This window comes from Pelodiscus sinensis, chromosome 3 (genome assembly GCF_049634645.1).
Source record: "Pelodiscus sinensis isolate JC-2024 chromosome 3, ASM4963464v1, whole genome shotgun sequence".
NCBI lineage: Eukaryota > Metazoa > Chordata > Testudines > Trionychidae > Pelodiscus > Pelodiscus sinensis.
The window spans coordinates 99280055-99302937 of NC_134713.1; the positions used below are offsets into that span (position 1 = coordinate 99280055).

A 22883-nucleotide genomic window follows, 5' to 3' on the forward strand; every position below is an offset into this window, starting at 1 on the left:
GGGACTCTATTTGCAAATATTAGCTCTGCAGCTGCCAAGCTATTGAAACATCACCTAATTCCAAAGCGGAAACATTGCTTATGTTGATGACAATGAAATCTAAGCAAAGAGATCTGAACAATATTTAGCCATTGATACAAATGCGGAGAATAAAGATTGATATACAGTAGAAAATTAAGAATTGAGATAATACATGTAGAGTGCTTAGAAATGGTAGGGACATTTGTGCTGGAAGACAAAAAAATGTAGATAGAGAGGTAGAAAGAATAATAGACACAATGATGGTGAATTCAGTATAATGATAGCCCTATTTTCTTGCCAGACTGGCAGATGCACTGTTTGTTCAGAAGGGAGCACAAAAGAGAGCAGATATTATTGTGTGCTGTCTAAAGCTGTTTGTGATGCAAACAACAACCTTTCAGGATTGAAGCACATTGTAAGACATCTATGGGCACAGAAGCACTACATGAAGAATATTTTCCATGAGGCCTCTCGGAACATAGGCATTAGAAATATATTTCCATTCCGAAATTAAAGTCATGTTGCAGAACTAGCATATAGGAATGTAGGTGAGGGAGTTTGCCTCCTATGTATGTGGATTCATCTCCTCAGACATGCCTCTATTGAAAAGAGCTCAAAGCACAAGTGAGTAAAGACATAGGAAGGAAAACAAAAACTAGCAAGGATAGAGACAAATAGAAAAATACCCAGATCTGATAGGGGGAATATTAAATTGTAGTGACCTGACAGTAAATATAACTGAAGTGAAAACAAGATCAATAATAAATCTTCATGTCCCCAGATATAAAAAAAATCACTGTGTGTGTTGAAAAATACATATATGGTAAGCACAAAGTTCTGTCTTAAATTATACCCTTGCAGTCCACTGACTTCAGTGGGACTGTAGGGAGATACATGGATGGTATTTAGCCCTGAATATCTTCAGATATATCTTAACATTTTTCTATTATGGCCATGAATTTCAAAAAGTATAACAGGTTTTCATTGTATAACATGATAAAGGCAAGAGCATGATTTGAATTGTAGCATTTCTCCATAACCTCTCAGTGATGATGTAAATTGGACGACTCAACCTAATCAGAGTGCAGGGAATTGCAGAACTAGGAAGAAACCTGAATCAATCATTGTTATTATCCCTCACCCCCCAAACAATTCTATTTCAGTGAAATACCTGGTGAGCAGGGAGCAAAGTGACTAGACAGTAAGTATGAAAAATTGGGATGGAGGGGAGGGAGAAGGGGGAGAATAGATGCTTATAAAAGACAAAGCCCCAAATATCAGGATTGTCCATATAAAACTGGGACATCAGGTCACCATAGCAGGGAGTACCTCAAAATAAACATCAGGTTAATATTCTGTTTGTTTTATTATAGATAGGAGAGATTTGTAACTGCTCACGTTTTTCATTTTGTTCTTAAGTTTGTTAATTATTTATGCACAATATTATTAACAGTGATTGTATTATGTTGCTTGAACTGAACAATTGTTTCTAAAAGGATCATGGACAAGCTGTGTTAAAATAATCAGGCCTTTTTAAAAACTTAGCTCAGATTTTTTTCAATAAAGAACTGGTTTTGATGTTGAAGGTGAAAGGACAAATGAAGGGACCGCTTTTGCTCACTGTGATCATGATTGCCATTTATATAGTAATTTTAATGCAAGGATTTAAGAGTGTGTTATAAATATCTATTAACTGAGCTCCACAACACATTTTGATAAGGTGTTATTATTGTACTTATGATACAGAAAGATAAATTGCAGCACAAAAAGGTTAAATAGAAATACACAAATAAGATGATTAGATCACAGAGTGAGTCAACTATAGAACTGGGAACAGAATGTGTTGTGACTGTCTCTTACTTTAATCACGAGACAGACTTTCTTCATTCATGCCAATGGAAGTTATGCAACATGCTTGAAAAAAATGGAGTCACCTCAAAAGAAGATTTTCATTTAGTGGGCTTGAATCAGGACCATGTTTCAGATCCTGGTAACTGACTTGAATACCAACTCTCTAACTGCTACCACTATCCTTTACAGTGTGGGGTCCACATGAGCAGCTTGCATGGTATGACTGGTAAATCTGTAAATCTGGTGTTTGTATAATTGATGTTCTACTGTAAATAAGAAGCTGTCAGTATTATCTCTCATAAATGTAAATAAGCTTGTCTGAGTGACTGGCTGAACAAGAAGTAGGACTCAGTAAAGTTGGAGGCTTTAAAGTTTTACATTGTTTTGTATTTGAGGGTAATTATGTAACTAAACCCAGCCACAACCAAAGATATTGGTGTGATTCCATCTTCTTGGCTACCTTGTAGTGACCATTTGAGAGCTGCAGCTGAGTACCTTCAAAAAGGACCTGCCGGAAAAATTCTCCTGTTGTCTCTCGAACTGCAATAATAAGCAATGATTCAATTTTAGAATTAGATTCCATTTCAATTGCTTGGCAGTTACAAAGCTAATATTTGCAAATAGAGACCCAGGTGATAACCTGGGGTATGGAGGGATAGTCTTCCATGGCCTGTGAACAGTGTCTCGGAAGTGGTGAAAAGCCCCATTCCTTGAAATATTTATAGCTAGAACGAATAAAGTAAGGAACCATCTTGTTATATTATTTCTGTGATTACATTACATTATGGAATTTTTAACACAGTATGATGAAGAAAAAGTATGATGCTCCATTAACATGTAGCACTGTTCACTTATGTTGACTGCCTTTCAGTTAATTAAGATGTATATGATAAATCAAATAGAATAGCTTTATCTCAAGCTATATGCATACATAAGATAGAGCTTCAGCTACATCTAGTGGGCACCCTGTGAATACTGCAGATTCTGCAGCCATGCCAATAGATTTTATTTAATCTGTCATGTGACATTACAACTGTTCTATCTCAATATGTAAAATGGAAATCAACTCTAAACATATTTGAAGTTAGAGTTTCAACAAATGTATGTGGCCCCTTAACAAATCTGTGAGATCACCTGTACAATTATGACTTGCAATGTTTGATTAAACGCTTTAGGAAAAAGGAGCTCTCTTTAAGAAGTGAGAACTTTTTCTGAACAGCCATATGCTGTGATCTAGTGGCTTATAGCACAAGCTATTGTGATGTGGAGAGTCCAAATCCATGAGCCCATTAAGTAGGTGGCATCCCTTGTTGGCATGCTCAGTCCTCTGACAGGTTTTTCTCAGGTATTTCATACTATTTTAGCAGGCACAACTGGAAGCAGTCCTAATATGCGTCTTAAAGGCAAATCTCTCCCCCCCCCCAAAATAAAGAACATTAAAAGTATTTATTTTAGTATGTATTTAACCTAAATTAAAGTAAGGAGTGTATCCGTTAATTACTTGGAACCTGACATTAAGAGGTGCACAGCACCCATACTTGCCATGAACTTTAGGGGCAGGTTTAGGTGTCTGACACTTCTGAGAAATCGTGTATTAGCTAAAAGAAAAGAGACGTGGAAAAGTGATAAGCATTTTAGGAATATTGAAAGTCAGTGATGGAAGTCTTTTATTTTTAATGTAGCAAATCTCTTTTTCTTTCATATGGCTATTAAGGTTGAGCACTGATCAAACTGCCCATTATTTTTGGGGTATATGGGTGTAGCCCAAGGTCCAGTGTGTTTCAGCAGCAGCCCTGGTAACTACAAGTTGTGGACTACAAACTGCAGCATGTTGGGAGAACTTCCTGGTCCCTTCAAGGATGTGCCCTCTGCCCCCAGCAGGGTCTCAGCAAGGACTGTGCTAGAAGCAGCACACAGGCTGCATGCTGAGAGAAGGGGGCTGCTGAACTGTTTTCCTGTTCTATGTTTTTTACAGAATAAAGCCTGTTTCTGGTGATTTGTCGGAGTGGGTCTGGTCTGAGGTGCACTCACACATACACAACGCAGAGCACACCAAGCAGCCTCAGGCCTAGCCCTCCCTCCACAGTGGTGTAAGAAGTCACAAGCTTCCCCTATGCTGAATAACCTCACACTGGGCTAGCCAACAGGAGGGGTTACATTTTTTAGTTACTGGTGCTGTGACTCGGATAGGGGAAGCTTGATTAGTTTGTAGAGAGTTAGGAATCTGCCACACCAGGACAGCATGAACTCACAGTTTGGAGCCCAGGGGGATTGGTATGACCCGGGGTTGGTGTCAGTGAAAGTAGAGATCCCTAATGGGTGCTGTGGCCTACAGATCCCTGTGGCTAAGGATATAGCTGTTAGAGGGGAAACCTTAGGGAAGAGCATAGCAGTGCCATATCTCCCTGCACAGCACCAAATCCGTGGGGTGCCTGTTTTCAGTGGTGGTACAGATTGCAGAGTAGACATTGAGGACTGGATAAAAGATATAGAGTATCTGCTAGCAGCCACTGGCATTCCTGAGCCTCTGAAGTTCCCCACCCTTGTCAGATACCTAAGTGGGGGGGGGGGGGGGGGGCGTAAATTAGTCCTTAATCTGCCGCCTCAGGAGCAGTTTCCAGCCCGAGCTGTTGAAGAGCTTAGAGCAGAATACAGTGACTGTCATTTATCATTGGACCCCTTGGCAGACTTTTATGAGCGATGCCAACGTCCTAGAGAAACAGCCTCAGCCTATGCCATCGAGTTAGAAGCCTTACTGCGGGTAGTAGAGGAGAAGCTCCAACAGGGCCGATCCTTCCCTGATTGGGACTATAAACTGACACAACAGTTCATGCGGGGCATCCGGGACCGAGAAGTGCGGAACAGGTTGGCACCTATGCGGCCTCGCTACATGACATTCCGACAGTTGCAAGAAGAACTGTGTCAGCTGGCCCAGGAGAGGAATGTAGAGGGTAGAATGCATGGGCCAGCCCAGAGGATAAATAGCCTGCAACAAGCTGCCCCGTCAGATGATGCTGTGCAGGCTGCCCCTGAGGTACCTCCACCCAGCAGTACCTCGCATCAGGCAATGCTGGAGACAATGAAGGGCCTAACTGGACTAGTCCAGGAACTGACTGCCCTCCAGAAACAGAGCCATGTGAGAATGGGACAGCTGGAGGCACAGGTATTGCAGCAAGGTGTAGCAATGAGGGCAGCACCTCAAAATTCTAGATGGGAAAGTGAGGGAAGTGCCCCTGACAACAGTGCACGTGTCACCAGAGGCCGTTTTGTATGCCACCGTTTTGTATGTGGACAAGAAGGCCACATAGCCCGTGGCTGCCGTCAACTCTCTCAGTCTCCCTCCTCTTTAAACTGCTAAAGCCTGACACTGAGGGGCAAGTGAATGGCACAGAGTTGGTAAGAAGTTCCCCAATAGCATCAGTGTGCACAACGTCCCAGTGTACCCGACCATCTGCCAGCTGGCCTCCCAGCCTGGTGGGGCCCTTGACCGAGGAAATTGTGGAAGTGAATGGTATTCTGTGCAAGGCTCTAATTGATTCAGGGTCGCAGGTCACAACCATCACAGAGGATTTCTGGAGAAATCACCCTACCCTGGGCAAGTCATATCCCACACCTGTAGATCTCCTGATAGAGGTGCTGGTGGCCAAGCAGTCTCTCATCTAGGAGCTATCAAATTAGATTTATCTTACCTTGGGCTACATGTGTATTTGTCAGATGGACTGGGGTTGAAATACCTGACCCATCTCTATTAAAATCCTGATGTTGCAAATATCTTCTCTATAATGGGACAAAAAGAAAAACAGAGAATGTACAATAATAGTGGTTCATTTGTTCAGTCATCTGATGTGCTTCTCCATTGTTGCAGTTCCTGAGACTCAGCTTTATCCTGTATGTAAACTCTGATTTTAATGATAGTGGCCTGCTATTGAAACGAGTAAATCCAATTCTGAAACCAGTGGCACTGGAACTATTGTTGGGAGAGAGGGTGTTAATCTGCACACATCCCCTGTAGGCCTGTGAGATCAGGTTGCCAGCTCTCCTGGACTGGACAGACTGGACTCCATTGCTGCAAATGGTGTCCGGTCCATCCAGTCTGGAAGAGTTGGCAACCATCATTACCCCAGGCTGGGGCTACAGCTGGGGGCAGCTGCAGAACCCTGGGATAGCAGCAGGACCCTGGAGCTGGCAGGACTGATTGAATGTAGAGCCCATGGCATGGCCAATGAGCAGTGGGACCCTGGGGCTGATAGAGACCATGAGGCTGGCAGGTGACAGGAATCCATAGGCTGGTGGAGTCTGTGGGGCTGGCAAGACCTCAGAGGGCTGGCAAGGTGCATGGGGCCAGTGGGTGGCCAGACCCAAGGGGCTCAGCAAAGCATGTAAGGCTGGCAGGACCCCCCTGGGGCTTGTCTGGAGGCTGGAACCTGGGGTTGCAGGAGCCAGCAGCAGGGCTAGCAGCAGGTGTGTTTCCTATGTCTGAAACTCTTTTGACTGACATAGTATATTCAAAGTACATGCAAATCTGGAAACTACCATTTGGGTTCCAAATTCGTTTGATTTCTAGACTTATTTTTATTTTCCTGGCAATATTATCTGCCAGTTTTTAAAAAGTAAAGGAATCTGCCTTCATCATTTATACTGCTATCCTCACTGTCAGCTCAATTTGGTCCCCAAATGCTCCTGTCAACATGAGAAATGACAGACAGATGGAGCAGACGAGTTCAAAGGGTAGGCCAGATCCACAGCATAAGCCTTCCTTGCTCCAGTAGTGTGGGAACACTTCAGTGCTGCTCTACAGGAATTGAAGGTGTGGGTGGGAGGGTACAAAGCCAAGGCAACTTTCTGTTGCATCATTTCCTCTACCAGACCCATAAAGATTTCTGGGATAAATGAATATCGGCCCCTTCAGTTCTAACTTACTCTGTATCCCCTATTTAGGGTTGCCAGGTGTCTGGTTTTGAACCGGACAGTCTAGTATTTGAGCTTTCTATTCGGGAAACAAATTGAGAAAATATAAATGTCCAGTATTTTCTAAATAAGATGTAATGTAGATTGTGATGTAGTGTCAAATGTGTCTGGTATTTTTGTTGAAACCATCTGGCAACCCTACCCCTATTGTATGCTGATGCCTCATCCCAGGAGGAATTTTGGTAGAAGCAGCCAGTGGGGACATGGAGGCAGGCCATGAAACAGAAGAGAGACCTGGGTCTCCAGACAGGGAGATTACAGTAGCTTCTGGTCCATCTCCAAAGATTCATGTTTAGGAATATACATTCCCTATCAAATGTGGAAAACAGATATGTGGAAAACAACATCTCTGCCAAAGAAACATTTAAATGAAAACTCCACTAAACTGGATTTGAGAGTCAAGGTGGATGAGGTAATATCTTTATTGAACCAACTTCTATATATAAGAAAAACAAAACACCCTGATCCAATAAAAGGTATTTCCTCTCCCACCATGTCTCTCTAATATCCTGGAACTAATGTGACTACAACTACATTCCATTCAATCCAGACTTGGGCAGTTTCCAGTCCCTCTCACAGGAATAACTTAAGCAAGGCACAGTTTAACCCTCAGATTTTGTGGAGCAATAAACATTTACATGACCTGAGACTGACAACAAATTTCATATTTTTTTCAATTATAAGGGAAAGCTACTTTTTTTTAAACAAACATTCTTCTGTAGCACTTGAAACCCAAACTCTGTAATGTTGTGCTAGTGAATAATAATAAGAAAATGGAACTGAACTGACTAAAATGTGACCTGCCTGCTTTCACTGTCCATGCTGCTAAATATTAAAAGTAATCAAGGAACATTCCTAGTGAAAAAGAAGTTAGTTCATTTTTAGTTGCATAAGGGGTTGACTGTAATGTAGAAAAGGAATTTCTTTAGTTTTAAATACACAGCTTTTCACTGTGGTTCTTTATACAAAAATAAGGCAATTGCCAGGCCAAGTAAATGTATTCTGATTCCTTGTAGGTACGACTAGCTACCTTATTAATTTTACCCCCCAGTAGAGTGGCTAATGATGCTAGGATGCAGAATATTTGCCATCTTTCCACTTGAAAATTACTTTACTTCAGAAGTTGCCTGTTTACATATACTATACAGCAGTCTTTTAGACTGTTCCTATAGAATATAGCAGCACTGGTTCCAGGCTGAGACTTTTCATGGAGTAAAGAGTGCAGTAAGGTGAACACAGTTTGTTACAACTCTTTGGCAAGTAAAATTATTTTTCTTCAGTGTTTTCATGTACCTCTATTCTCCAGTCTTTATTAACCTGTTTTCAGATGTTTGCTTGCTGCTACATAGGTAAAAATCGTTCTGAAACTATATCCCTTTAAGAAAATAGCTGCTTTCCTTTTTTACACTCAAACCACAAGGGGGCGCAAACACATCATATATGCAGGGTTGAAAAGAGTTTATATTTCAAAGCTGACCACCCATAGCAGATTAGTGGATTAATATTTTGCTCTAAAGGAGCTGGCCTTTACTGATGACAACAATTTATATCCAGCCCAGGCTTTTACAGTTGTAAAAGTCATTGAGACTATAATCTTCACAATAGATGTCAGCCTATTCATGGTGTGTGCTGTAGAGCACCCCATAAGCACCAGTGATGAGGTAACTGTTCTCGCAAGACCCAGCTCAGGCTGTAATGGACCAGCAAAAGGGCTGCCCTTGTATTTTTTTTCAGCCACAAGACACCAAAATTATTGTATTAATCAGTACCTATTTTTCTGACAAGTGTGTTTGGTGTTATGTGAAAGCTTATCCTTGATCTCCCCTGCAACTAAAGCAGTGTGTCTATTTATGGACATGGCTTAAAGAACAGTAGATCTCATGTACCATATTAGAATTTTTGAAAAACAGCCAAAGTACAGAGGTCAAGTTTCCTGTACTAAAAGCAAATTAACAGGATACAAGACCACTACATGGTTTATATATATCTGGTAGTAGCTGGTAAACTAGGTCACTGTACATATTTCACTAATTATTTTGCCCGAGCAACAAATTATGTAAACATATTTATAAACACTACAAAAAGCCAAATGGGTTCTACTCAAGGTCTTCAACTGCTCTACATTAAATTAGTGACAATTTTGCCATTGACTTCACTTCAGAGAGATTATAGTCAAGGCCTAGCTGCTACTTGAATGACAAAGAAAATATAGTATGAAATGTAGCAATAAGATCACTATGATCTCTTTATGAGCAAGTAAGTGACAATGTAGGTGATGTGATTAGAAATATGTTTTGCAAATTTATCTATGGTATAATCTCAAGGGTTGACAAAAATGCTTTACATTATTTTTCTGTGGACAAAAACGAATGCTTTTGGCAGTTCAGTCTGATATGACATTGTCTGGACAAATGGAGCACCACTGTTATGCAATAAGGTGTATGCAAATAGCTTTTTCCTGTGTGCGCCTATGAAACTACCTATTTATGGAAAAGCTTACATGGGAGGATTTATCACCTCACAGAAACTAGGTAGTAATGCTTCCCCAACAAGAATCCATGTTTTTACCAACTTTCTAAATCGAGTTGGTAGCAATAAACAGAAGACCATTCTCTTCTGTTTCTAGGAATTTATTGATGAGGACTTAAATAGCTAGTTATAGAATAAAGATAGTTTCCTCCCCCCTCCCCCGGAAGTAAAACTAATGGAGGCCAACAAAGCAATGTGTAGGACAAAATAGCCTCAAAATGGAAAAAAAAAAGTGCCAAATTAGACCGCAGGTACTAAGACTGTATCTGTAGTCTTCTAAACACTTAAGTTATAGAACAGATATGATTCAATGGCATTTGATGTTAAATTTAGTGTCACATAATTAGAGATCACTGTCTGAAACATACTGCTGCTTTTTCAGCGACAGGTCTAAGAAAAGGCTGTTTTCTACCTAGAAATACTAGGGAATAAGGGATTGTTATACTTTCTGGATTCTCTTTTCCTCTGCAATCTGCACACCTGCTTGTCTCTAGCTTTGTCTGTTGGTGTACTTTATGAACATTCACCATTTTGAGTACTAGTATGATTTTTCACATTGATTAAACTACAGTTACTAAAATACCACCAGTTGATTGGCAATACTAACCAGCTGAATTTCCCAGCTGGATTCCTAACACTGTAATCTACACACCCCTTATCTGTGGCTATTGTCCTCTGTTTACATATCCATGTTAAGGAATTCATCTGAATAGTTGTGTTCTTTCCCACCATGCTGGGAAAGTGTTTAATTCACAACACTGAAAAAATAATTTTAAAAGGAGGATGGAATCAGATCTGTGTCAACTTGAGAAGCATTGCTGAGATAAGTATTATTAGGAATATGATCCTTCCGTCCTTACTGAAGTAATGATTTACATGGAAGGGATTTTGTTGTGGGCTTTTTGGGGGTGGGGGCAGAGGATGAAAAACAGTACTGCAAAATTTGGTCCTTACATGACAAATGTACACATTACCCTATAATGAAAGGATGTTTTTATTCTCCCACAGACTAGAAAAAAAATGGGTATAAATTCATTTAATTGGGAATTAGTTGGCAACCATGTCTGAGAAAATGGATCAGGGCTGTCCTGCAATAGAAATGTTTAAGAAATTGCCAGCAGATATAAGTCACTAAATATGAAAAAATAAGATTTCAATTTGATGCATGTCTTCTAGCTTCATTTAGCAATCTATGTAAACCAAATAATCAAAGATGGCATAGAAACCTCCCCCCCCCACTACCTAATGAGTCCATCTTTTAAATAACTCTTCAGTATGACATTGTAAAAATACAAGAGAAAAAGTCTACCATGGAAGTGAAAGAATTTATAAAATTACAAGTTTAATAGATAAATATAATAAATACTTTAGGCATCAGTTCTGGACAACTACATTTAAAGCAACTATGCTGGCAAGTCACACACAAAAAAGTTGCTTCATGGCAACTTTATTTTTGATAAATCACACTGACAGGCATATTACAATGTTTCTTATTAAGCTTTATGCCATAGTTATGTTTATATCCTGCTCTCCTGAGCTCGATATACATTGGTGCAATGTAATTTCTACTTTGGAATGTTTTCCCCGCACACCAACACAGTTTTACAGGTAGATGTTTTACTTACCAGGGGCAAGGGGAGTTCTGAAGAAAAATATTAGTAAATGACTTCTAGAAAAACTAAAGCATTTCTTAACTTTTTATTGACATTGGCAAATTAAAATAGAATAAATTAACAATATTTTCTCAAAAAAATGTTTTGTACAAAAATACTGTCAAAATTTCCTAAAAAGCTTTCAACACAGTAGTATCTTTTCATGTACTGAATAAACTATATTAGCACAGTGTCAAAAATGCTGAAGACAGAAACAAAATAAAAATCTGTGAAATGTTTGCCACTGACTAGTCAACATTCCATCCACACCATATTATTGTCTGTACATATGGGGGAGGGGGACTGGGTAGCAGACTTTAAGTAACAGTATTCTTTTCCTGATCTAGGAAGGATTGGCCCACATCTGTTAAGCTTCCAGTTTAGCATATTAAACAAAAATTAGTCTGCACTGCAATGCATAGTTAAAAACGAAGCAAGATGGCAGCATTTGTGCAGTAATATCTGCCCTTCAAAGTTCATGCAACCAACTAATGCAATCTTTCCCTGTTCACTCAGAATCTGATTGCAGTTCAAGTCATTGGAAATCATTGTTTACAAAATCCACAAGATTAAGCAATTTGCCAGGATTAATATCTAACAGCTGAGCACTGTCAAAATTATGGACATGTTACTATGAGGAAATTAAGAGAGGGGGGGAGGGGAACATAAAAAGTCATTGATAGCCAGAAATTATTACTACAGGAAGGGAAGTGAGTGTCAAAGCTACAAATTAAAAAAAGTGGCAGCACTTATTTTAACACAATCCCAATTTATACAAGCTTATAGTTTACTCTGTTTTCCAGATTCTCAACCTTTCAAGGTACTGAAAAGCGAGATACTGTGTCTAAGGGAATGTTTTCATTCACACGGATAGAAAGTCCTTTGTTTGTTTTTAAAGAAGTCAGCAGCTCACTCTGCTGGGCTGTTGTTTGCAAACGAAGTCTGTCATGAAATCAAACTCGTTCTGTCCCAACCACAGCTCAGGAAGCTCCTTGATGCGGTCCAAACCCATTTCTATGACTAAGGACATGAGCACCTCCTCATCTATGAAGTCAGTGTCTATGACATTGGAAGGCAGCATTGCTGCAGGGACATGAGGAACCGAAGGAGGCATGCCGCTGCCGCCGCTGCTATGCTTTGGGTTGCAGTCTCTGAAATGCTGGCTCGTTCCGTTCATTGGATGATTTGCAGGGTGCAAGTCCGGCATGTAGTGGTTGTGAGGATAAGGATGGTGGCTAAAATACTGGTTGTTTAACTTCTGCAGCTGCATGCTGGCCGTCAAGGGGCCTCCTTGGCTCGCAACAGGGGGGGCCATGAACTGAGAATTGTTAAATCTTGCAGTGGGAGGCAAACTGCTGGAAGGATGCCCCCCATTCACGTTTCCCGGCCCCATGGCATGTCTGATCCCGCCATTTGCGTTCATATTTCCAGCTCCGTAATGTATATGATCGCCCATCAAGGCGCTGAAGGCATGTTGCTGCTGCTGGTGATGGTGATGGGGGCTCGGAAACTGACCCATCCCCATTCGGTGCGCAGGGTGGTGATGCAGCCCGCTGGTTCCATCGGGGAATCGCCCGTGGTTCATGGCCATCATGTGGTCTGCCATTTGCCACCTAGAAAGTTAACAGAGGGAAAGAGATTTTTTTCACATCCACAGGCATCGTCCGCTCCCTTGCGCACTGACGAGGGGAGGGGGGCTTAAAAACTAGCTAAGCCCCCCGCCTGCCCTCCTCTCCCTCCAAAGAGCGTGCAGCCGCGCTCCTGCACACAAAGCTGCTGGGTTGGAAGAGAGCGAAGTCTGCAGTCCAATCCACAGTCCGTACTGCGACTCCCAGAGACGCACGCACCTTCCCATTGCCACTCCCGCACACCTAGCCACTCAGCCGCGCCGCCCCCCCCTCCTCCCCGCAACGTATTAACCAGCCTTCCCCTTCCAAGCAAGGGGCACCTTGCACCAGAACCCCTGCTCCCTTGCAAAGAACAGCCGAAGGAACAAGCCCCCCCCCCCCCGCAGCAACTTTTGGAAATCAGTCCACAAGCCCCCCTCCACCCAGTCTTGTATTTTTGTATAACGCGCATGGGAGGCGGACACGGACTTTGTTCTTTCTTGCCCCAGTCACACCCCTGCCGCTGTACGCCGAAGTATTACAAAAAAACCCCACCAACAATAAACCTTCCCCTCCATTACACTCACCTCTTTTTGTTGCTGCTCCAAAGGTGCTGCTGAAATCAGTCAGCAAAAATCGCCCAGCATAGAGAGGGCTTTTTCTTTCTTCTCTTGGCTACGGTGACGCGGGCCCGCTAATTATTAATTAGTAGTGGGATTGGGGCTGCAGACGCCAAAAGCTGCTTTCTCGCTCCTCTGCGAGGCTCATCCGCACTTGCCAACAATGAGCTGTGTTTCTCTTACCCAGCTTTGGCCACAGTTAATATAGGATTTCAGAAGGGAGGAGCAAAATCCTCACAGGCAACCAGAAGTAAAACCTGGAACCAGCGAGAGGGGGGCAGGGAGGGGGGAAAGAAAGAAGCGGGGGGGGGGGGGGGGAGAGAGCCAGGCGGATCTGGATGGAATCCAAAGAATCCTGTTCGTTCTGGTTGAGCGACACGTGTGTTTGCTGATCACTTATGCAGTGTCTTCAGATCAGCTAATGCTACGGAGCCATATCCCTGCTACGCTCTTCTTCTATCTCAAAGCGAGGGGCGGGGGGAGGGAATTACGAATATATTGCACCGAACTGGATGAGAGCAGCCTGACAGAGAAAACAGAGCCTGGAGCATAATGGACACTGGGGCGACCCCTGTTTAAGAATAATTTACCAGGCTGGAGTTGTGTCACAGAATAGGGGACTCAGCTCGCCCTTCCAATCAACCAGGCTGCTTTAACTGCCATTGATTGGTGGAGCAGGGGTTGTCTGGAGGGTATTTCTCCTCCCCCCCCCATGCAATTCTGCAACATTGCTTCCCATTACAAGCGTTACACGGAGAGCAACTCGGCAGCGTTGCTGATGCCTTGTTCACAATCGCGCTGCTTCCTTGCTCCGGCTCCGAACACGTGAGAACGGGCGCTGCTTCTGCGAGCGTGTCTGGCATGCTACTTTTTTAAGGGGTAACTCCCTCCCCCACATCCTCTAGCTATTTCTTCCTCTCCCTGCCTCTATTCGGAGGGGGCTGTCGCACGTAGAAAGCGGAGCCTGCAGGTGGCAAGGGGATGTTTTGTCCTCCATGGCAGCAGCCGCAGATCCAATCCGCGCTTTCTGGGTCACCCTCGGCTGCTCCATGTACGTGTGCTTTTGCTAAGTTTGTGTTTACCTCTCTCGGTAGCTTTGGCATTCAAACGGAGGCGACTGTGCTCTGTAAACAAACCCAGCAAGACTCATTCCCGAGATCCACCTTTTTACACATACACGGGCGCTGCAGCTGCCCTTGATCCGGAAGATGGTGGGGGAGGGAAAGGGGTGGCTTGCAAAGTTGCCCAACCTCTCGCCTGGCTGGCTTTGTCTGATGATAATTTGGGGTTGATTTCGAGGGATCGCGTTTGCCGTGAACGAATACAAGAGCTAGAGGCCACGGCTTGTTTCTGAAAAAGAAGAAAAAGACACAAACATGGTCATTGCTTTGTAAACACAGTAGCCCTGTAGGGAATATGCTGACTGACATCACACATCATCATAAACCTGCCCCTTAGCACAGAGCATCTCACATTCAGCCCTCCTTGGGACGGGTGGCAGGCAAACAGAACCCCCACTATCAGTAAACCAGGATTTTCAAAATGCATCTCTAGTTAAAATAGCCTCCAGATCTTCCCAGCTGCATTAAATTGTCACACAAGAAGGGAGCGGGCAAGGGGAGGAGGGCTGCTAATGCTGCAGTGAAGTTGGATACTGTCCTATTTTAAATCTTATCTAGTACAACACTCTTAAAAAGGGACACTGCCCTGCTCACTGAGGACATGTCCACACGGAAGCGTTATTTCGAAAGAACCAAGTGAGCCCAAGTGAGTCTACCAAGTGAGTCTACACAGCAAGCCCACTATTTCGAAATAATTTCAAAATAACGGGCATCTTATTCCAAATTCTGTAACCCTCATTTTACGAGGAATAATGCTTATTCTGAAATAGATATTTCGGAATAGGGTGGGTGTAGACAGGGCAGATGAATTATTTCAAAATAAATGGCCTCTAGGGTTTCCCATAGGTGACCTAGTGGCCACTCTGTCCACACTCAGCAGAGCTCTATAGTTCCCCATCCCCCGCAGCCCTTAAAGCAGAAGCCACAGGGGAAAGAGCTTGTGACCCAATGCGGACCCTCTCAGTCCTGTCCCACACAGTAGTAGCCATCACAGCCTTCCCTGCTGCTACAGCAGACTGCAGCATATCTTCAGAGCCCTCCATGTCTGCCAGCAGTGCTGCAGGCAACTCCCAAGCCCCTGCCTAGGGACGGAAGAGACAGGCCCTATCCCGGTCTGGTGCGGAGATCCTGGATCTCATTGAAATCTGTGGAAAGGAGGAAAACCTCTAGAATCTCTGCACCAGACGTACGAATTGCAAGATCTACAGCTGGATGGCCGACAGCCTGGGCCAGAGGGGTCACGTGCACCCAACAGCAGGTGCACATGAAAGTCAAGTAGCTCAAGCAGGCCTATACAAAGGCCAGGGAATGCAGCTCCCATTCAGGGGTGGCACCCCAGACCTGCCCTTGCTTTGACCACATCCTGGGAGGGGGGTCAGTCCCTTCGTTCCTCCCCCAGTTGTGGACTCTGGGCTGGAGATGCCCATTGTCACTCTCTTGGAGGGCAGCCCTAGGGCTGAGGAAGAGCAGGAGGTGGGGGAGAAGGAGCAGGAGCAGGCAGTGAAGGCACCATGCCCACCAGCAAGGATCTCAGCTAGTCCCTGGAGCTAGTACCAGCCTCCCAGGATGTCGCCCAGGTTTTGGATGAAGCCGGGGAAGGCTCATCAGGTGAGTTCCATTATTTTTCCTAGACACACACAGGGCAGGTGGCGGGTGGCGGGGGGCTGCATACTTCTCACTTGGCCTTCTTGGCCTGGCATCATGCAGCAGCCTGTGCACATGGGTGCACATGGAGCGCCTGCCCAGAGCAGACAGCCCCTCTGAGGTTGCCTCTGAAGACCCTTGTGCTCTTTCTTCTAGGGTTTCTGGAGAGGCCTTACTGCCAACTCTGTGATGAGATGCCCTCCCGCCACAAGCCACCACTAAGGGGGATGGGGTCAGGGATACACACACATACACATACATCGGTCCCGCACTCTCGGGGCAGCATCTACTCCTGGGCGTGGTGAGGAAGAGGACACCAAGCTTCTGCTAGGGGAGCCTGCTGGGAGGGAAAGGAAGTGGAGGGGACGCCAGTAGCACCTTCCTTGGCAAGTGGTGTCTGCCGCTCACATACACCTTCCCCTACTACCCTCCCCCCCCCTCTATCCGTCAGTGGGCAGAGATAGAAGTCCTCTCCCTGCAGGACACTGCCACTGCCAGACCCGTGTATGTGTGGCACAGAGAGAAGCCAGGCTGCCCCATCACCCCTCTCTGGCCTGCAGGCTCCCAGGCTGTCTAGCACCTTCCCATGCCTGCTTGCCCTTGGGACGTGGGGGAAGCCAGGCTCCCCCCAGGGAATCTGTGCCCACTGTGGAAAGGGCCCACTGTGAAGGCCACAGATGGTCTTGCTCCAAGCACATCGCCTTCCTCTGACCTGAGACCTTTTGGTGTCAGCTCAGAAATGAGGGCTGGGCTTCAGGCCCCCTCTCTCCTGAACTGACTGCCCTTCTCTTTGTTCTTTGCAGCTGCGAGCGAGGTTCCTGCAACATCTCCCATGCCAGCCTCCCAATCCCATGGGAGCTGCTGCTGTAGACAAGCCCATGAGGATCTTGAGCAGGAACATGTTGCCTGCCTGCGTGGCCTCCAGCCCTCTGGAACAGCAGGACCAATGGTGGGAAGCAGACCAGGAGCTGTGGGGCAACATCTGGTGGGAGCTGGCCCAAGAGGCCCATAGCATGTGCATGGCATATATAGCTGCAGTGGACCACATGGTCTCTGCCATAGAGTGGTCCAGCAGCCGCCCCCCTGTTCCTGCTCCCGCTCGGACTTCTCTTCCTGCTCCTTTGGCATCTCCCCCTAGCATCCCTTGTGGTTGCCAAGGGCCCCGCAGAAGAGGAGGTGGGACCAACTGAGGCAGGCACCTCTCCCAGCCCCATCCCTGAGCCTCTCTCCCTCCTCCCCCTTCCATCCCTCTCGTCTACCCTCCCAGGTTCTTTCCCCATCCCTCCCCAGTTACATTTACCCCAAATAAAATACACTGTTTATTCTTTGAAAACAAAAGGTCTGGTTCATTTTATTGGAGAGGGAGAGAGGTGAGGACAGGGAGAAGGGAGGGGTGGAGGAGGAAAGGCACACTGGGGCACTACAGAGGCTTCTTGTAGGGAGGCCCAGGAGAGAGTCTCATGAGTGTCCTTGGGTGAAACCCTTCCTCAGCGCCTCTCGGATGCGCACAGCCCCCTCCCCCCGATGGGCCTGCTGAATGGCAGCCATGTGTGGCTGCTGAAAGGACCTGGTGAGCTGCTCAACCTCTGCCCCCCAACGTGGCAGGAACATCTCCCCCTCATTCTAATGTATATTGTGAAGGACATAGCACGCTGACACCACTTGGGGGATGTTCGCCGAGGTCCAGCCAGGTGAGGAGGCAATGGAACCTCCCTTTCAGGAGACCTCCAGCACCATGCGGGCCCTGCTGAAACCATTCCTTCATCAGCCATGGGAGCAGGTGATAGGCTGCATCTCCCACAATGCACATTGGCATATTCACGTTCCTGATCTTGATGATATGGTTGGGAAAAAAAAGTGCCAACCTGCATCAGGCTGGAGTTCCTAAGATGCGGGTATTGCGTGCCCTCCCCAACCACCTGACATTAATGTCTGTGAAGCAGCCACAGTAGTCCACAATGGCCTGCAGGACCATAGAAAATATCCCTTGCAGTTAATGTAGTTGGGTGCCTAGTGGTCAGCAGCCTGGATGGGGATGTGGATACCATCAATGGCCCCCCCGCAGCTGGGGAAGCCCATGGTGGCAGAGCTAGGCACAATGGGGTCCACAACGCCCAGGAGAATGAGCTGGTGCAGCAAGATGGTGTTGATGTCTCGCAGCACCTGTAGAAGGAGACAAACTGGGAATTACTGGGTTTCCAGGGCCCTTGGGAGCTCCCTCAGCCCAGTCCTGCCTTCCCCCACCCACCAGGACCAACTCCCAGCTTGCCCCATCTGCCCGGCAGGGCTTTATGAAGGCGGGAAAGAAAAACCTCCTGGGGAGGGGGCTTCCACCCACCCTTCCCTAGGGAACCCCATTCTAGCAGTTTTCCACCCTTCCAATAACATAGTAAGAGAGTCAGACCTGCATGACCATGATCACCACGGCCGATCTCCCCATACTGAACTGGTTCCCGATGGAGCGGTAGCTGTCTGGCGTGGTGAGCTTCTACAGTGTGATGGTGACCCAATTCTGGAGAGGGATGGCGGGTCTCATGTGGGTGTCCCATTGCCTGAGGGCAGGGGCGAGCCATTCACACAGTTCCAGGAAGGTGTTCTTCTGCATGTGGAAATTCTGGAGTCACTGCAGGTCATCCCACCGCTCCATGATGATATGGTCCCACCAGTCAGAACTGATGTCCGGTTGCCAGAAGTGACAGTGTAGAGTGTGCAGGGAAGGGCAGGAGGGGCTGTGCTGCATGAGCAGCACGTGCAGAGTGGTGAAGGGGTGCCCCGCAATGAGCTGCAGGTCCAAATTCTGCAGTGCCACAAGGGCAGTCTGCAAAAACTGTACCAAGAGGCGCATCATGAGGTGCAGGAGCTGGCAACTGCTTGGAGGCAAGTATGGTTCCATGGCTGGAGTGCTGTGGTCTCCGCAAGGACAACCAGATCAGGCAGTAAAAAGGCTTTGCTCTCCCTCAAAAAGGTAGGTAAAAGAAAAACACCTGAGACGTGGCTATGGGGGAATGGGGGTCCCTTTAAGCACAAGCCTCAGCTAGCCTCAGGCAGCAGCTCCAGGAAGTGACTGCTATCCTGATGCCCTGCGCAGAGTGCTTCCGGGGGGGGGGCTTTAAATGTTTTTGAGACTCCAGTAACTGCGGAAGGGGCAGTCTGACTGGTAGACCTCTTTTAGAGCAGCTTGACTAGCTGGGGCCTAACTTGCCCACCCTGTCCACAACCTATTTAAAAGGCCAAATAAAGGTGATGCCTTCCTATGTAATTGCTCTGATGGGTAACATGAACAGTGCTTTCTGAAAGCAAAGAGGGTTCACAATTCAGATGCAACGGGAGCAGATGATGTGCGGAGGGGAGCAGTCCTGCACACAGCAGACAGGATCCAAGCACAGAGCTGATAACTGAACAAAAGGAAGGGAGAGGCAGACCACTTAACAAAAAAAACCCAGCAACCTAAAAACAGTGTAGTGCGACAAGGATGGTAATTCCTTGGGGGAAGGGATGGCAGGAAGCATTCAAAGATGGGAGCAAGAACATCTCCACAATAGCATTGCTAAGTGACCTCATCCTCTGGCTGCAATTTCTACAGGAATTGAATGGAGTCCACCATGATGCAATACCTGGCCTGATGGAGAGGATAATTAGGTGCTCTCTGGCGCATTTGACGTTCTTTGGAGATTATGATTTAGCCATGGTCTCTGATATGGGCCATGGCTTGAATGATAAGAAGAGGGACAATCACCATACTGGGAATTTCCCCCTTAATGGTAGTGGTAGTTTAGTGGGCAGAAGAATGAGTGTTGAGGCTACACTGCTGCCATTTGACAATTTAGGCAGTTGTGGACAGTATGTGCAATGCCCAACACATATCAATTAGTGTTAATACTGCTTTGGAAGCCCTTTCTTATTTTCAGTTTTACAGGTTCTGGAAGCTGGCACCAACAGTAAAGATGCCAAAGCAGATTGTGGAGGACTGGCATATGACAGCAAGAAAGATGATTAGACATATCACCCAATACACTATGGGCCCGAGAGGCACGTTCAGACACTTACATCTTATATGCAGAAGTTAGAGCAGTGATTCCCAACCTTTTTCCCATGGAGGAACCCCTAAAATAATTTTTCATATCCCGAAGAACCCCTACCTAGGAAAACATTTGCTTGGCCAGAAAAAGTTGACGGTGAGAAGCGCAATTCAATTACTGCTAAATTATTGTCAAGAAAATGTATTTGTAAAGAGCTGCTATATATCTATATCTATATATATCTATATCAGCTTACATTGTACGAAAAAAATTGGAGCATTTTTCCTGTCTTTTTTTGTATTATCTCATCTTTTTTTTTCCAATATCAAAATATCAAATAAAAATAAAGTTTACTTAAACATCAAAATAAAGTTCACATCCAAAGTCAATATAAAGTTTACTTTCAGTGTGACACTTGGGTTTGTTTCTTTTTGCACAAATGTTGAATTCTTGGCCGAATTTTTGACAAACACACTCTGAGTTCTTCCTAGATAGACAGCAGACGATTTCTTTCTTTGCTTTTAATGTTTGTAAGACATGAGAAAGCTTGTTCACAGAGGTAAGTAGTTGAAAACTGGAGTAAGATGTTCGCGGTATTTCAAAATTTTTATTTATTTATTCCACGATTTCTCGCGGAGCCCCTGACAATGGTCTACAGAACCCCAGGGTTCCACAACCTGAGTTAGAGCCTGAGGGTGTTTTCTTCATCAGGGGCTGCAAAACAACTTAGTTTGTGGTTCACCACAGAGCTATATATAATTCTATAGTAATTTGGAAAAAAAAACAAAACCCAACAACCAGGAAGATAAGGTAGAGGATGAGTAATGGGGAGTACTGGGTACAAAGCATGAATCCATCATCACAGAGGTACAAGTGTATTAAGAGTTTCATCAGCTTCCCGGTGCCAGTGTGAAGCATAGTTATGGCAGCATATACACACTGGTGTTCTTCAAGGTATTTTGCATAACTGAGCTGGCGCTGCCAGCTAATGAGAAAGCAGGGCACTGCATATGCAGGGAAGGTATGCAATGGGACCAGGAGTGGCCAGAGGCCGGCTGCAGCAGCTGGTGCCCTAGGTGGGTTGGCGCAATCAGCACCCCTGCCTGCACGGCCGTCAATGGCCGTGATGTCATCATCGGGCGCCTGGGTGAGCGGCCCCGTAGGCAGCTGCCTAGCTTTCCTAGGCTCACGGGCCACCCCTGAATGGGACTCAAAGTATGGCAGAGAAGTTCTACAGCTGACGCAGCTGCAACAAGTTGTTTGTACCTGTGTTTGGAAGAGGAATAGAGAAATCTGTGACAATGTGCTAGCACCGGAGAATGACGATGACCTCCCCCACCCTCCACATGCTTGGGAGTTAAGAGTTTGAAGCAGAAGGCCATCCTGGAGGTGGGATTCTCTGTGCTAGTCCTCTCATCCCTTCCAGGTTAGAACAGCAGCAATAGCACAGCAGAATGGAAAACAAAAGAGAAGAATCCAAGCTGGTGCTATTAATGTTATGTACACCTGAAGAGCTCTGTGTAGCATTCACCCTTGTCTCTTTCATCATTAGAAGCTGGCAGAATGAAAGATATTACCTCACCCACTATGTGCCGCCTCATATCCTGGGACCAACAACAACATTCAGCTTTAGAAATACAATGATAGGAAGACATCTGGGTATTTTGATCACTGGGACAGTGAATTTCAATGGGTTTTGGGCATCTAGCGCTGTTTGGCTCCTTCCAAAAGCCAAACTCTACTCATTTGTGACTGTGCCAATGCAACCTCCTCTCCCCACCCTCTGCCCCTGCTCTGAGGACATTTGTTGGCATTCTATCACACATTGTACCAAGCAGTGGGCAAAGACTAGTACAGTAAGACAATAGTTAGGGTTGTCTGAGGAGTCTGCCACTTTTACTTGTTTTAGTAGAAGGAGAATGCAGTAGACACAGGTGATGCCAACACTGCTGAATTGGTTATAAACCTCAGCACCAGATTCCCTGATTATTCATCTGGAAAAAAATGGCTTTGGCAAATTTTCTAGTGTGGATAGAGCTAAAATCAGATGGATAGAGTGCAATGCCAGGCACAAGCCACTTATAATCACCATTGCGCCTTCCACTGGTTCTATAGACAAGCCAGGTGTTCTCCAGAGCCTACCATATGTTTTCCTATTTAGAACATCCTCTCACCATAGTCAAGCTAGCTACTTAGTGAGTCTATGAACCCTGGCACATAACCAGTCAACCCAGGTGTGGGAGAGCTGCCCCAACGGGAATCCCCTCCCGTAGCAGCATAGCGCTAAAAGATTAATAGACTGATGACAAGCATCTGCAAGAGGCAGAATCTATAGTGGGTAAGCCGCAATAAATTAGTATGGGAGAAAGGAAAGCTACAGAGAGAGTTTTCTGCACAGGTCAGATTGTTTTTCTCTGCTTGGCTTCATAAGCAGTTAATGCCCTCTGGTGACAGATGGTCATGAGACCAGAGTAAAGTGATAGTGGGGAACTAACAACACACTAACAATACGCTGCCACTAGTGAGCAGTGACCCCGTACCTAAGTTACCGTTACATGGCAGGAACCATAGGTTTGTTCAGTGAAGGGATGTTCTGGACTGAGGGACATGTTCCAGAATTTGATAAATTGGGTAGTCTCACCAGCACTTTCCTTCATGCCTTCTTCCTGTTTGTATAGATGACTCAAGTTAGTAAATATACTAGGGCTGTTAATTCAAAAAATTAACTGTGATCAAAACATTAATTGTGATTATCACACGGTTACACAATAGAATATCAATAGAAATTTATTAAATATTTGGATGTTTTTCTACATTGTTAAATATATTGGTTTCTATTATAACACAGAAT

At 45.3% G+C, this 22883-nt stretch overlaps 1 protein-coding gene across 1 annotated transcript; it reads right to left on the minus strand.

Moving 5' to 3' along the window:
• Positions 1 to 11053: 11053 nt before the first annotated feature.
• Positions 11054 to 13439, minus strand: CITED2 (Cbp/p300 interacting transactivator with Glu/Asp rich carboxy-terminal domain 2). The gene is made up of 2 exons (XM_006112703.4): positions 13216 to 13439; positions 11054 to 12634 (listed from the first exon to the last, which is right to left on the minus strand). Exon 2 carries the CDS (start codon positions 12625 to 12627, stop codon positions 11923 to 11925), a length of 705 nt encoding a protein of 234 aa, XP_006112765.2. The 5' UTR covers positions 12628 to 12634; positions 13216 to 13439; the 3' UTR covers positions 11054 to 11922.
• Positions 13440 to 22883: the final 9444 nt, after the last annotated feature.

Excerpts from the sequence above, each read along its gene's own strand:
- CITED2 (XM_006112703.4), bottom strand. The coding sequence starts at position 12,627 with ATGGCAGACCACATGATGGCCATGAACCACGGGCGATTCCCCGATGGA.